General features: G+C 44.6%; 1 protein-coding gene across 1 annotated transcript in view; it reads right to left on the bottom strand.

Annotated features, from left to right (window-relative positions):
- Positions 1–755: 755 nt before the first annotated feature.
- RIMS3 (regulating synaptic membrane exocytosis 3) overlaps positions 756–14966 on the bottom strand; it is a 410413-nt gene continuing 396202 nt past the window's right edge. Inside the window, exon 6 of the mRNA XM_078683765.1 lies at positions 756–968. Coding sequence (XP_078539891.1) covers positions 756–968 — 213 coding nt within the window. The remainder of the gene's footprint in view (positions 969–14966) is intronic.

Genomic DNA, 14966 nt, shown 5'->3' with positions numbered 1-14966 from the left:
TAATTACAAAAAAAATTAAGAGTAAACAAAATTGCTTGTTGGCGCTGCTAAATCTGTGCTGCGGGAGCTACAAGAGCAGAGAGTAACTATGTCAACTTCTTGCCCAACAATGGAGGATTCCCACACAGATTGTGCAGCAGGTTGTACATAAAAATTAAGTTTGTGGCAGGCTACATCAGTTGCTACATTCCTTAAAAATAAAAAACAAAATTGGGTTATCTGAAAAATAAACAATTTAACCCAGAATTCTGTCAAATGCACATATCATTCTATATATCATTACATACAATGCATATTCCAGGATTGTTTCCCTATCCTTTCTCATTGTGAATAAGGAGAAAGGATAAAGAAGTGTGCTTGAATGGTATAACATGCTCATGGTAGTGGCGCGGGCTTGAATGTTTCCTGGTTGTAGCCAACCAGGCTGAGTGCTTCCCACGTCTCATCTCACTCCCACCTGCGATTGAGGTGGTTGAAATAACAGTCTTATACATTTCTTGGTGGCTGTGTGATATTCTTGAGAATTAGCCCAAGAGATGCCTGTGGTGGAGTCTTCTGTGGGCAGAGGGTACACTGGTAGAGCAAAGGAGAGGGTGGGGAACAGTGGCACTCTGTGGATGCTTTTGATTGCTGAGTTCTCTGGTGGGTCTTGGATTCTTTCTAAATATTGGCGCTTTTGGATCAGCAGCATGGTGTGCTCTGTGCTCTCTGTAATTTTCACCCCCTGCTTCTCCTGAACTCTCACCAAGAGGAATTTAAGGGCAGGATGGGCTTGTGGAGCTCTCCAAGGAGGACTGCGAGAGGCGGCGGGTGAGGGGAGCGATGCTGGAGTCTGCCATAGAGGAGGTGGGGAAGAGTTTATACCATCCAGTGACCATGCTCGTCAGGTCCAGCTCTTCCAGGTGGATCTGTGCCATCCCCATGAAGTACTTGTGATCCATGCGCCCATAATCTCCCCACACGATCACCTGTGGTCAAGGGACAAGGAATGATAAAGTTATTAGTTAGTCACTGCTCGTAGAGGACTATTCATTCTACCTTTGCCCATTTACGTATTACTCATTGTAATAAAACATCCATGGAAAAGAACTGCACCTTATGAGAAATAATGTCAATTTAATGGACTTCAATTGGTAGCATCTGATGAGACACTCCTCACATATCTACCATACATAAATAGTTCCCTACAAATATTTTGACACCTTCCTTGACCTGCTGCCATACACTGTGCTCGAAATATACCACTACTAACGGTTGAATAGCGATTTAACTGATGCCTGCAATATTTGAGGAATGTGTGCCTGGACTTAGGACTTTACCATGGGTTAAAATGTTTGAAGGAAGATGTTTGTGAGTTCACCATTTTGGCAATCTGTATTTTTTAGATTGTTTTTGCGGTCTGTTTTTTCATCTGGTTCCTGATAGAATCCTTTCACAGATTTTCACACTTCCCCCACAACTCAAACCTAATATGTTTCAAAGGAGTCTGACACATCTTTAACCTCACTGGTGTAATATCCATCAATGGAGTCTCACTTACTGCTGACACTAAATTACCTCATCCATTGTGTTTAACTACTATGGAAATTCACAGTGTCTGTATTTTGTATTCATTCACCACATCACTGGCCAAAAGCTTTCCCCCCAGAACAACAGGCCAAGCCTCAAGTGCTTGCAGCATACCAGCTGTCACTGGTCTCACACATGGCAACAAAGTCTTAATATTTTCCAGCTTCCAAGCACATTTGTATTTGTAGATTTCAAGGGAATCTGCAAATTGGTACGGGCATTTCATTGTTGCTTCACCAAGAGCTACTAAAATCTTAATGATTTCAGGCATCTATATTTTGTACATTTCCTAAAGGTGCCTTTCCTAGCTATGTCTGTTCCTTGAATATTCTTTTTACTGGATATATCTTCACTTCTAATTGTGTGATTTGCCTAATTATAGGTTTTGGAGGGGAATCAAGAAATTGTATCTCTTTATCAGTATTTGTTATTTACCCCAGTGACTTTAGCATTTTTTTCACCAACAATGTCTTCTATCTCTTGGTCCTGTTTCTGTTCTGCTGCCGATTTAAAACCCATATCATTTCAGTGCCCCCCTATTTGGCAGTTTTGGCAGTTGGTCTGGATCCAAACCAAGAAGATTTTTAGAGTTAATGTTTCTTTTTCTTTAATTAATATATTTTTAGGCACTTTGGGCCAGATGTAGGTAGCGAAATACCGGTCGGTAACGGCCGAATTCGGCCGTTACCGACCGGTAAATGGCAATTGATATGTAGGGGGCATATGTTGACAGAATCGGTAAATTTACCGTTCGGTAAATTTACCGATCGGTAATTTTACCGAATCTGTAAATATACCGGTCGGTAAATTTACCGACCGGTATATTTACAGAATCTGTAAAATCGATATGTAGGTGGGACTCTTATGAGTCCCACAAGGCCTAAGAAATCGGTATTTTACCATCAAATTCAATTTGATGGTGAAATACAGATTCAGGTGTGCATGCACATGTGTGCATGCACACCTGTGCCATATGACAGGCAGACCTGCCCTTAGGGAAGGTATGCCTGCCATATGGCCCCTGAACCTTTTTTGGGGGTGCTAGAGGGTGTCAAAGTGACACCCCCTGCACCCTTGCCAAAAATCGGTATTTACCGATCGGTAAATACCGACCGGTAATGCCCCATTCATTCCTATGGGCTTCAAAGCCCATAGGAATGAATGGAGCATTACCGGTCGGTATTTACCGAATCGGTAAATACCGACTTTTAAAGAATCGGTAAATCCACATCTGGATTTACCTACATCTCGGTACTTCATATTTACCGACTCTTAAATACCGAATCGGTAAAATTCGGTATTTAAGAGTCGGTAAATATGATTTACCTACATCTGGCCCTTTGTCACTTCAGTGGCCTCATTCATCACCGAATTTTAAGATTTACTGTTAGCCGTTGCTCTTCATTTAATAACCTCAATCTGGCAACAACCTGATAAAGTTTCTTTTAGGTATTGGTGGAATGCTGTGTGTTTTCATCATAGATTAGACGCTAATTATGTTTCTCCTATATCTCTGGCTATTTAAAGGGATCTCTTATGGCTCCCACTAACTACGAACATATCCCTTTCTGCTTCCTTTGCTGATATAATTATTATTGCATAAGATGAAGTACGGAAGGCACCTTAATTTCACCTTATTGCCTTTTTTTATATTATAAGAGGATCTTTATACCTTTATATTTGTAACTGTTATTTAGTGCTTTTTATTATTATGCCTACAGTTTTTAATCTTTTATCATATTTTCTACGCTTAATATCATAATGTAATTGTATATTGTTCCCCTCCGCCCTGCTTTCCCTCCGTTTATCGTTTGATATTTTGTATTTTTCATCTGTACACAGCATGATATTTATATCTTTCTTATATATTTGTTTTCCCTTTTTTTAATTGATTTTCTTGGAGCATACATCAGAGGTCTATCAAGGTAACAGTTTTCATCTTTATTTCATCCAACAAACACAGTAATACTTTTAAACAACAAATTTATCACATAGCATTCCATATAAAATCTAAAAAATTATACACATTGACGCTCTAAAAGGGGGTCATATATCATACAACAGACACATGACGGACAATAGCAGCAGCAGGATCCTAGCGATCAATGTGTAAAAAAAAAACATTAAAAATGTCATGAGACATTAGAAAGTATACAAAATAGCTCAAAGTTATACGAGATAGCAGCTACCAGGAGAGAGATAAAAATAATAAACATATTTAAATATATTTGGGTAGTTAATTGAGATAAAGTGCTAGTTCTACACCTAAGTACATGTATAAACTGGAAAAAAGACCAGAGTATCGAAGAAAACTCATATGATTTGTATGTATTCTGTACCACAGGCCTCCAGAGAGAAAGTTTGTATACTTTACAAGCAAGTTTTTATGGTTCGCCCTTATTCAGCCATTAAGAGACTGAACTCCATATCTGGGTTCCCATTTTTGCACCTTCTGACCATTAAACTCATACAACTTCGTTTTTAAAGTATAAATGGCTAAAAACCTAGATTTGAATTCATAAAAAGTGGGGCGCCAGATTAAGCCATCTTGTAGCAACACACATATGTATTACTGCCATGGTAATAAATGAGAGATAGCCCTCCTTTTTTTTTTACCAGTTTGTTACCTACCAAGTTCTCTACTACTCATAGGAGTGCCAATAGGGGGTTGATTGTTATTTGGATTCCAATCACCTATTCCAAAAACTGTCATATCCAGATATAGGGGTCCTAGCTTCGGGCAGAAAAAAACATATGTACGATCTCCGCTCCAGCTCCCCACAATGTGGACAACAGTCATCCTGCCTCTTTCCCCATTTAAAAACCTTATCTGGCATATAATACAGATCAAATACAGTTTTAAAATGCTGAATCTTAAGACTGGCCATTAAAAATACTCTACCACTCATATCCAAAGATTCTTGCAAAACCATTCCCTCCAATCCTATTCTCTTTTCCCATCTCACATTCTGCATGTCTAGATCGTCCGGGAGATATTGCATCAACAATTCATATACAGCACCAATCCTAGCTCTTTTACTCTTTTACCTATTACTTCAATGATAAGTATCCGACTCAATACTCCCATTGTCACGTCTATTTAAAAAATCCCTAATCTAGAGATATTAAAAGAAATGTTGCATGGGAATCCCAAATTTCTCCCCTAGCTCAGCAAACATAAGATAATCGCCCAAACATCGAATACCTTTCTGCCCCCAAACCCTTACTATTGGATCATAAAATATTCCTGGGAGGTCCTCAGGACTACAGCGGTGTATGGAAATTATGTTTAGGCAGTTTAATTTGTCCTCACTTGTCGCCATACTCTTAAATTTTGTTTTTTTGTAGTAGCTGGGTTCAAGATTTTTCAAAAAAAGTCCTTTGGCTTCCTCCCCCATCATGAGCTCATAGATTGAGGGAGACACTGCAGGGCCAAACTCCTGCAAATTTCCTGTTGTTAAAATGTCCATATTTTGTAGCTTAATCGCTCAGTAGTACATGGGTATATTAGGCACCCCCCGATGTTTAGGCAGTGTCATATACATGAAAGAAAATCATAGGGAAAGGAAATACAAAAATAAATGTATATTTGCTTTCCGTATGATTTTCTTTTTTTATTGTTAAAGAGGATTTATTATATTCATTGTATTGCTGTTCTTTTTCTTGTTTGTTCTTAATAAACTCAGCCTTAAAAAAAGCAAATTGTATCTCCACCAGTACCACCTACATTTGTTTGGTGATTTTCAAAATCTAAATTGTGCATCCTATTGTCAGCACATCCACCGCATTAATTTTCTTATTCAGGTCTATTTTAAGTTTGTCTCTTCACTATACCTCACTGAGTTGCCAGGACCTAGGATTAACAAATACATCATCTTTTGGAGATAGTTTTTCCACTTATCTAATCTGCACTCCTCTGAAACTGCTCTTTGTTCCTATTTTTTATTTGATTTTTAAAGTAAATATTTATGTCTTGAATTCATTCTCTTCATATATTTATTAGACTCATTAGAGCGAAAACTCTCAATACATTTTTGAGCTTGCTGCCCATCATCAAGAGCCTCAACTGCATGCATAACCAACAGATGAAACTAAAATAGCAGCATTCAACACAACAATAAATATGAATTATATACACAGCAAATGGTTAGAAACAAACGTTTTACCCAGACTCAATTCATATACATCCCAATGACTGGAACATCTCTCCTGCTATGCTAACACCCCTAACTCCTCAAACCAGTCATGTGTGTTAATAAACATAACCGTCTGATATCACTCTCCATAAGATTGTTCATAGTCAACTTTCTGAGTCTTTCCTTATTTTCCATGTAGGTGGCAGGGTCTGACTGACCATAGTGGGCACTGGAGGTTTTCTCGGTGGGCCGACCATGGATCCAGCCAATGTTGCGAGCTTCCCTGACGCCGGCCCCAAGACTCCCTACGCCGCCAATCCCATTCTAATCCCAGACAACGCAGAGCCGAATCGATGCAGACAGAGCCCTTAGGTCCTACGTAAGTTCCTCAGCCTTATTCTGAAGGGCTAGCAATGGAGGAAGATTGGGAGGGGTCGCTGGACCCTTTACAAGACCAGCCTTATCAGCACATGGACTGCTACGTGGAATTATGTGAGGCCATCTGACAGGATACCTCTCCAGATTCTGGCCTGCTTTCTCCCCTTACCATGGCTATGGAGGAGGAAGCATCATAGGCTATGGTGGCGCGAAGAGCAGCTGAGGTCCTGGACCTTCAGCTCCCTTCCGTGACAGTTAAGGCTAATATTTTGACAGAGGTCCAGCAGCCAGGTGTCTCCTGCTTGGAGCCCTTCAACGAGGCTTAAACAGATGTCCTTCAGGGCTCCTGTGAATAGGACAATCGCCCGCTGCCATCACCTAGCAATGGGCAACCCAAAGTTCCTCACCGACCACCCTACCGTCAACTGCTGGAGATCCAAGCCGCTCCCTCTTACGGCGCGTTCCCTTCCGCACCCTCGGACAGGGAATCCAACCTCAGTGGGGCACATTTTTTTTCCTCTGCAAGCATTGGGGTCTGTGAAAACAGCATGCCTATTGGGCCGTTACTCCTACTCCCTGTGGTAAATGGTTACGCAGGTGCTACCACAGGTCCCTGTGGAAACCCAGGCCATCTGCTGCTAAGCAGTATAAGAGGGGAGAGATACAGCAAAGTTCATCATTTGTTGTGGTCTCTACATGACTGACTCGCTGAGTAGAGTGATTTCATCAACGGTGGCTGTTCAACACCATGCCTAATTGAAGACTTCTAACTTTTCTGACCTTTGATGGCACATTAATGACTCATGGACTATGGCCAAGTCCTTGGGCCTCTCAGTGGCCACACATCCCCTCGTCTGCCTTTTGCCCCTTTTGTGGCGATAGAAGGGGGTTTCAGACATGCTAGCCGTTTTTCAGCCACAAGACCACGCAAGTTCAGAAACCTCTGCGTTGCCATGGGTACGGCTCATTCTGATCCCGTATCATCTACCACCTCCAGACTACGGCGAACCTCCTGCATTCGCTGAGATTCACTATCAACGTGCCGAAGTCACACCTGACTCCTCCAAGAAGCTCCCTTTCATCAGAGCGGTTCTGTACACTGTGCAGTTTCAAGGCTATCCTCCCGAAAGACGAGTCCTGGATATTCAGGCTATGTTATCGATGTTTCAGCCTCTATCCTGGAATTCAGTGAGAATGACTGAGGCTGCTGTGCCTCGTGGCCTCCTGCATTCTGCTAGTGATACATGCCAGATGACATATATGTACTTTGCAATGGGAATTAAAGTTTCTGTGGGCGAAGCATCAGGGAAATCTCCCCGACATGGTCCATATCTTGAAGGGAATTGCAGGACCTTCAGTGGTGGCTAACCAACCGTGATTGGGTCAGAGGCAGACCCCTCTCCCTTCCCCAACCAGACCACACAGTAGTGACAGATGTATCACTTCTGGGATGGGGCTGCCATCTGGGAGCGGTGGAGATCAGAGGACTATGGCCTCTGGCAGAATCCGAACTCCACATCAACTTGCTGGAGCTCCCAGCGATTGACTTGTCATTGAAAACCTTTCTTATTTCAATCAAGGGAATGCTGGTTCAAGTATTCACAGACACCACCACCGCCATGTGGTATTGCAATGAACATGGCGGGTTGGGGTCGTGCACCCTTTTTCAATAGGCCGTGCATCTCTGGATATGGCTGGAACAGCAGAGCATATCACTGATGGTTCAACATCTGGCAGGTTCTCTGAATGCTAGGGCGGACGAACTCCGTCATCGATGCCGTATTATGAATGGCATTTCCATGCAGCGGGCGGAGCATTGGGTTAGATTTGCTCGTCTCTGGGGGCGTGGCCAAGGTGCCGACCAAAATGACTGCGCAGCGTTGAAGCTCCGCCGGGTGCTCCCAGGCCAGTGGCGATATCCCACACATATGCGGCAGTGATCCCATACTACAGCCAGGTGTCTCCTGCTTGGAGCCCTTCAATGAGGTCTAAACAGATGTTCTTCAGGGCTCCTGTGAATAGGACAATCGCCCGCTGCCATCACCTAGCAATGGGCAACCCAAAGTTCCTCACCAACCACCCTACCCTCAACTGCTTGGTGGTCCAAGCCGCTCCCTCTCACGATGCTGGGCCCCCATACATAAGCAACATCCACAACAATATGTCCAGTCAAGTCAAGTCAATTAATTTATATAGCGCGCTACATACCCAGAGGGTCTCAAGGCGCTTGAAGAAGGGTGGGGAATTACATGTCGAATATCCAAGTTTTAAGTTGCTTTCTGAATGCTAGGTGGTTCTGAGTGAGGCGAAGGTGAATGGGGAGTGAGTTCCAGGTTTTAGCCGCCAGGTAGGAGAAGGATCTTCCTCCCATGGTGGTTTTGTTGATGCGAGGTACAGCAGAAAGGGCTTGGTTGGAAGAGCAAAGCTGGCGGGAGGGGGTGTAGAAGGAAAGTCGTGTGTTGAGGCATTCGGGTCCAAGTTCGTAAAGTGCTTTGTGTGCGTGGGTTAGGAGGCGGAATGTTATCCTCTTATTAACGGGGAGCCAGTGGAGGTTTTTCAGGTGAACCGAAATGTGGTCTTTACGCGGGATGTCTAGTATGAGTCTGGCTGATGCGTTCTGGATGCGTTGGAGTTTTTTCTGAAGTTTTGCGGTGGTACCAGCGTATAGGGCGTTTCCGTAGTCCAGGCGGCTTGTAACCAGTGCGTGGGTGACCGTTTTTCTAGTTTCGGTGGGGATCCAGCGAAATGTTTTTTTGAGCATGCGAAGAATGTTGAAGCAAGATGATGAAACGGCATTGACTTGTCTGGTCATAGAGAGTGAGGAGTCCAGGATGACGCCCAGGTTCCGTGCGTGGTCCGTCGGGATGGGTGCTTTTCCAAGGACCTCTGGCCACCAAGAGTCGTCCCAGGTGGAGGGGGAGGTGCCTAAGATAAGGACTTCTGTTTTGTCTGAATTCAGTTTCAGACGGCTGTGCTTCATCCACTCGGCTACTTCTTTCATTCCTTCATGTAGGTTGGTTTTGGCGGTGTTAGGGTCTTTGGTGAGTGAGAGGATCAGTTGAGTGTCATCAGCGTAGGAGATGATGTTGAGGTTGTGTTGTCGTGCGATGGCCGCGAGGGGGCTCATGTATACGTTGAAGAGGGTGGGGCTGAGTGAAGATCCTTGTGGCACGCCGCAAATGACTTCAGTGGCCTCTGACTTGAATGGTGGGAGGCGGACTCTCTGAGTTCTTCCGGCAAGGAACGAGGTGATCCATTCCAGTGCTTTTCCTTGGATTCCGATGTTTCTGAGGCGTTGTAACAGTGTGCTGTGATAGACTGTGTCGAAGGCTGCGGAGAGGTAGAGGAGGATGAGGGCGACTGTGTCTCCATTGTCCAGTAGAGTTCGAATGTCGTCTGTTGCTGCGATGAGTGCGGTCTCAGTGCTGTGTTTGGCTCGGAAGCCGGACTGTGAGGAGTCGAGGGATTTGTTGGTTTCGAGGAAGGCAGCGAGCTGGTTGTTGACAGCTTTCTCGATGACTTTGGCCGGGAATGGGAGGAGCGAGATGGGGCGGTAGTTTTTGAGTTCGGTGGGGTCAGCTGTGGGTTTTTTCAGAAGGGCGCTGAGTTCGGCGTGTTTCCAGCTTTCCGGGAAGGTGGCGGAGTTGAGTGAGCAGTTGATGACGTCTCGGAGGTGTGGTGCTATGATGGAGTCTGCTTTGTTGAAGATGTGGTGAGGGCATGGGTCTGTTGGGGATCCTGAGTGGATAGAGTTCATCAGGCGGATGGTGTCCTCAGTGGAGATTGGGTTCCAGTCATTAAGGATGTTCAAGGGGGGTGAAGGTACGGCAGAAGGTTTGGTGGGTTGGTCTCCGAGTTGGTTGTCGAAGCTGTTGTGGATGTCTGCGATTTTGTCATGGAAGAACGAAGCTAGGGAGTCGCAAAGGGTTTGAGAGGGAGTGATGTCGTTGGAGTTGGCAGTGGGGTTGGTAAATTCTTTGACGATGTTGAATAATTCCTTGCTGTTGTGAGCGTTGTTGTCTAGTCGATCTTTGAATGCGGCTTTCTTGGCAGTCCGGATCAGTTGGTGGTGAATGCGGGTGGCGTTTTTGAAGGCGTCCCTGGTGCTGGAGTTTGGGTCTTTTTTCCAGGCCTTCTCAAGGGAGCGACAGAGTTTCTTGAATTTCTTAAGATCATCGTTGAACCAGGGGGCGTTTTTGCTGCCTAGTTTGATTTGACGTTTTTTCAGAGGTGCTAGGTTGTCGGCGCTGTTGGTTAGCCATTGAGTGAGGTTAATGGCTGCTTGGTTGGGGTTCGAAGAGTGGGCAGGGGGGTTTTGAAGAAGCGATGAGGAGATCTGGTCGATGGTGATTTTGTTCCAGTTTCTTCGCAGAGTGGGTTGAGGATGGTTGTGGGTTGTGGTCTTTTTGTAGACAAAGTGAACGCAGCTGTGGTCCGTCCAATGGAGAACTGTGGTGTGACTGAAGGAGATATGTTTGCTGGAGGTGAAGATAGGGTCGAGTGTGTGACCTGCGTAGTGAGTGGGGGTATTAACAAGTTGTTTAAGTCCGAGGTTGGCGAGATTGTCCAGAAGGGTGGTGGCGTTGCTGTCGTTGCTCTTTTCCAGGTGGAAATTGAGGTCTCCCAATAGAATGTAATCCTCGGAGGGGAGGGCGTGTGGGGTGATAAAGTCAGTGATGTCTCCGCTGAATTGTGCACGGGGTCCTGGTGGCCTGTAGAGGAGGGTGCCTCTGAGTGTGGTCTTGGGGTCGGTGTGGATTTGGAAGTGAAGGTGTTCGGCGCTAGCGAGGTTGACGTCTGAGCTGGTTGAGATGCGGATGGAATTCTTATGGACGATAGCGATGCCTCCTCCTGTTTGGTAGGTGCGGTCTTTTCGGATGATCTTGTAGCCTTCCGGGATGGCAATGGTGATGTCTGGGGCTGAGGAGGCGTTCATCCATGTTTCTGTTAGGAAGGCGACGTCCGGAGAGATGGTGTCTAGTAGATTCCAAAGGTCGATGGCGTGTCTGTGGACCGAGCGGGTGTTGAGCAGGATGCATTTTAGGTGGTTGGTGTCAGATCTCTGTTTGGTGTTAGTGGGTGAGGAGTTGGTCTTGGTGCCGTCATACTTGCAGGAGTTGCATGTGAAGGGTCCATGGGTGTGTCCAGGAGTGGCTTGGGCGCAGTTGGGGTGTCGACCGGGGTTTAGGGCTAAGAGGGTGGAGGCGTCGTATGTAATGCGGGTGGGGTGGGTGGAACGGGGGCCAGGGGGTCTGGCGCTGGGCGCGGGCTTGGCGCGGACGGGCGTAGACAGGCTTACCTCTGGCGCACCTTCGGCGCAACCGCTGCGCGTGGACGCTGCGCGCAAGTGCATCTGTCATATGTGGATAGTGGAAGGGGAGGGGCGAGGGAGGGTCAGCAGGGAGGCGGGGTGGAGATCGGGGGAAGGAGGCACAAACAACAAACAAAATGGCAGCAAGCAGTCGAACTGCAAACAACACTGGGGCACAGAGTAGGCGATCGCGATGATAATGGCGGTCAGGCAGGTACACAATGCAATAACTGGCGCAGGTCAAATATAGGCAGAGATGTGCAAAATAACAGTCTAACTAGCGCACTGAATTCGTCAATCGTTATGAGTCAGATGGCCTCGCCAAATGTAAACAATGCTGCTCGGCGGGCGGGGCAATGTAGCGCTACGCTCTGGCTGCAATGAAGTTGAAATGTGCAGGATCTTAAATAAGGTAGATCTTAAATTAGGTAACGATACCGCTTTAGAGAGGCTTCTGGGAGGCTGGGAGCTGCGTTTGGAGCGACCGCTTCTGCTGAAAGCAGGACGGTCACTGGGAAGCTGGAAGTTGGGACCCTGTGCTGAACAGACTGCATTAGTAGAGTAAAGCTGCATGCTCAAATGTTACAAAATGAGGTGGAAAATTAAGATTGCTTTGTAAGTGGTAAAATTAAAAGACATACACAACAAAATATTAGTAGATTCTTCTGGCATGGGCTCACTATTTTAATTAGTAGTGTCTGCATGGAACATGCAGGAACATCCCCTGATGAGGCACTCCAAAAGAGGATCAAATGAATGATTCTAAAGTTTCTTAGGAGATTTGTAAAGTTTTAATGTTCAAAAAGTGATGCGGTCGCAGTTTCTCACTGATATTAAGTCATATCAATGGTAGTAGTTAGATGCATACATATCGATATTGTTGGACACGAACTCCAATGCATTTCGGGCGTTAACGCCCTTTGTCAAGGAGAGCTGAATGAATGAAAACGAGCCCGAATTAGGGGAAGGAAAAACGAATAAACTAAAATGATGATGGAACACGAGTGAAGGGAGATAATAAAAAACGAGTGTGCTGGGGAGACATAGTGCAATAATGAATGTGAAATAAAAATAAGTGGTTATATGTGAGTAAGATTATAAGTGCAAGACTAAGGGAAGTGCAGCGTAAGTAAAAAGTAGAGGTGCGGGAGGTGGAAGACGTTAACTACCGCGTCGTGACGGGCAAGTGCAAGGACGAGTAAAAGTTAAAGAAGCGTGGTGCATGAGCACTAAATTAAACAAAATTGACTTCAGTGCAGTCGTGAAGCAAAAGATGAACGAAAGGGTAGGTGAAGGGAGTGTGAGGCATTAACTGCCGCATCGTGGCAGGCGGGTACTAGAAACGCGTTAAAGAAGCGTGGTGCTCAAACGCTAAGCAACCAAAACTTACTGCAGCAGAGTCGCGGGAGCGCTCGCTGTTCCAATCTGTCGGTCTAAAGTTGTCAAAGGGAATACACCCTTGTGATTAGACGCGTAGGTAACAAAAACGGTGTGAGAAGGAGGGTAAACATAAAGGGAGGTACAGTGTAATGAGATCAGCAAAGGCGGCATAAAAAGAGGACTATTTACAGGGTGAAAAGGTCTGAAGGTAGGAAAAGTATAGAGGACATCTTGAAGAGGTGAAATGCCCAATGACATAAAAAAAGGACTGCTGAGGGAGAGTGAAAAAAGAAAGGGGGACATGTTGGAATGGTGAAATAAAAGAATAAATAAAAAAGATGATAGAATAAGAAGAGAGCAAAGAGTTGACAGTTACACAATTAACAACGTATAACAATTATTTATAGGTAACAGCTGTATTCAACACGATCGTTTAACCCATGTGGCTTCAGAGTCTGTAAGCGGTAAATCCATTCAAGTTCCCTTTTGAGGAGAAACTTGCGATTGTCTATGCCTTCTTTGTTGTTGATGAGTTCAAGAACTATGAATCTGAGTTGTGCAACGGTATGATGACACTCGTGAAAATGCATGGCAACGTTAGATTTTTCTTGTTTTGTGCGGATGTTTGACTTATGCTCATTCATGCGGATTTTGATTTTTCTTTCTGTTTTCCCGATGTACATTTTTCCGCAGGGGCATTTGAGTGCGTAAATTAGATTTTTGGAGTCGCATGTTGCGTTGACTTGTAATTTAATTGAGTGTCCTTTCATAGGATGAAGGATGGTGTTGCCTCTGATGATGCTGTTGCAGTTGCTGCAATTAAGACAAGGTTGTGTACCTTTGTAGACAGTGGTGCTGGGTGTGGGATTAGAAAGAATTTCCTTTAGGTTCTTGCTACGAGTGTAGGCAAACAATGGAGGAGTTTGAAAAATGTCCTGAAAATCAGGCTCCATTTGTAGGACTGGCCAGTATTTTAAAATGATTCTTTTGTATTTGTGGCTGGCTGTGGAGTATTTGGACACTAGAACCATGCGTTCTTGGGCTTCTTTGGGTGTCTTAAGGAGGCTGTCTTGTCTGGAGATGCCCTTGATCTTGTTTTGGGCTTCCGTGAGGATGTTTTCAGGATATCCTCTGTCGAGGAATCGATGATGCATTTCCTGAATTCTTTGTTCAAAGGTTTGATCATCAGAAACGATGCGTCTGAGGCGTAGCATTTGGGAAAATGGCAAGTGTCTTTTGAGTGATCCCTGATGGAAACTGTTGAAATGTAACGTATTGTTACGATCAGTGCTTTTCCGATGTAAGTCAGTACTGAATCCATGTTCAGTGATTTTAATGTGAACGTCAAGGAATGATATTTCAGTGTCACTTATGAGCCATGTGAGTTTGATGCGTGGATCTTTGGTATTGAGTTCTGTAAGAGCTGTCATAAAAGATTCTTTAGTGTCTGTCCATATGAAAAATAGGTCGTCGATGTATCGGACGTACATTCTGATTTTGTCGAAGATGTTGTGGTTGGCATATATATGCTGGTTCTCAAAGTTCTCCATATAGATGTTGGCATATGTGGGGGCGGCACAGTTTCCCATAGCCATTCCGGATAGTTGAAGATACCACTGGTTGTTAACGTGGAAATAACTGTGATACAATGTGAACATCATGAGCTCCATGATGAAACTTTGCATGGGTGTGTCAATGTTGCTGTGCAGGAGGGCTTGTTCAATGGCTTCTATTCCTCCCTGATGGGGTATTGAGGTGTAAAGCGAACCAACATCAGCTGTGCAGAGTATTAAGGAGTCTGTCTGGTCGAATTGGATTTCTGCTAGTTTGAGCAAAAAGTCTGTTGTATCCTTAATGTAGCTTTTGGCTTTCATAACTGATGGTTGAAGATATTTGTCTATCAGTTTGCCAGTGGGTTCGTGTATAGATCCTTTGGTGTAAACGATCGGCCTGAAGGGGGGGTCGAGCAGATTCTTATGTATTTTGGGACTCATATGGATTGTAGGACTCTTAGGATTTTCCAACAGAAGGTAGTTCTTAGTGCGGTCTTCAATAATGCCAGTTTGATGTGCTTTGGTTACGATGGTATGTAATGTGTTTTGAAACTCAAACGTGGGATTTTTGTCAAGTAACATATAGATAGAGGAGTCCTCTAAATGTTTGTTGAGTCGTTGGTTGTACATATTCGAGTT

This window comes from Lissotriton helveticus, chromosome 3_1 (assembly GCF_964261635.1).
Source record: "Lissotriton helveticus chromosome 3_1, aLisHel1.1, whole genome shotgun sequence".
Lineage (NCBI taxonomy): Eukaryota > Metazoa > Chordata > Amphibia > Caudata > Salamandridae > Lissotriton > Lissotriton helveticus.
Note: the sequence above shows the minus strand (reverse complement) of the source record. Positions and strands in the feature narration are given on the sequence as shown.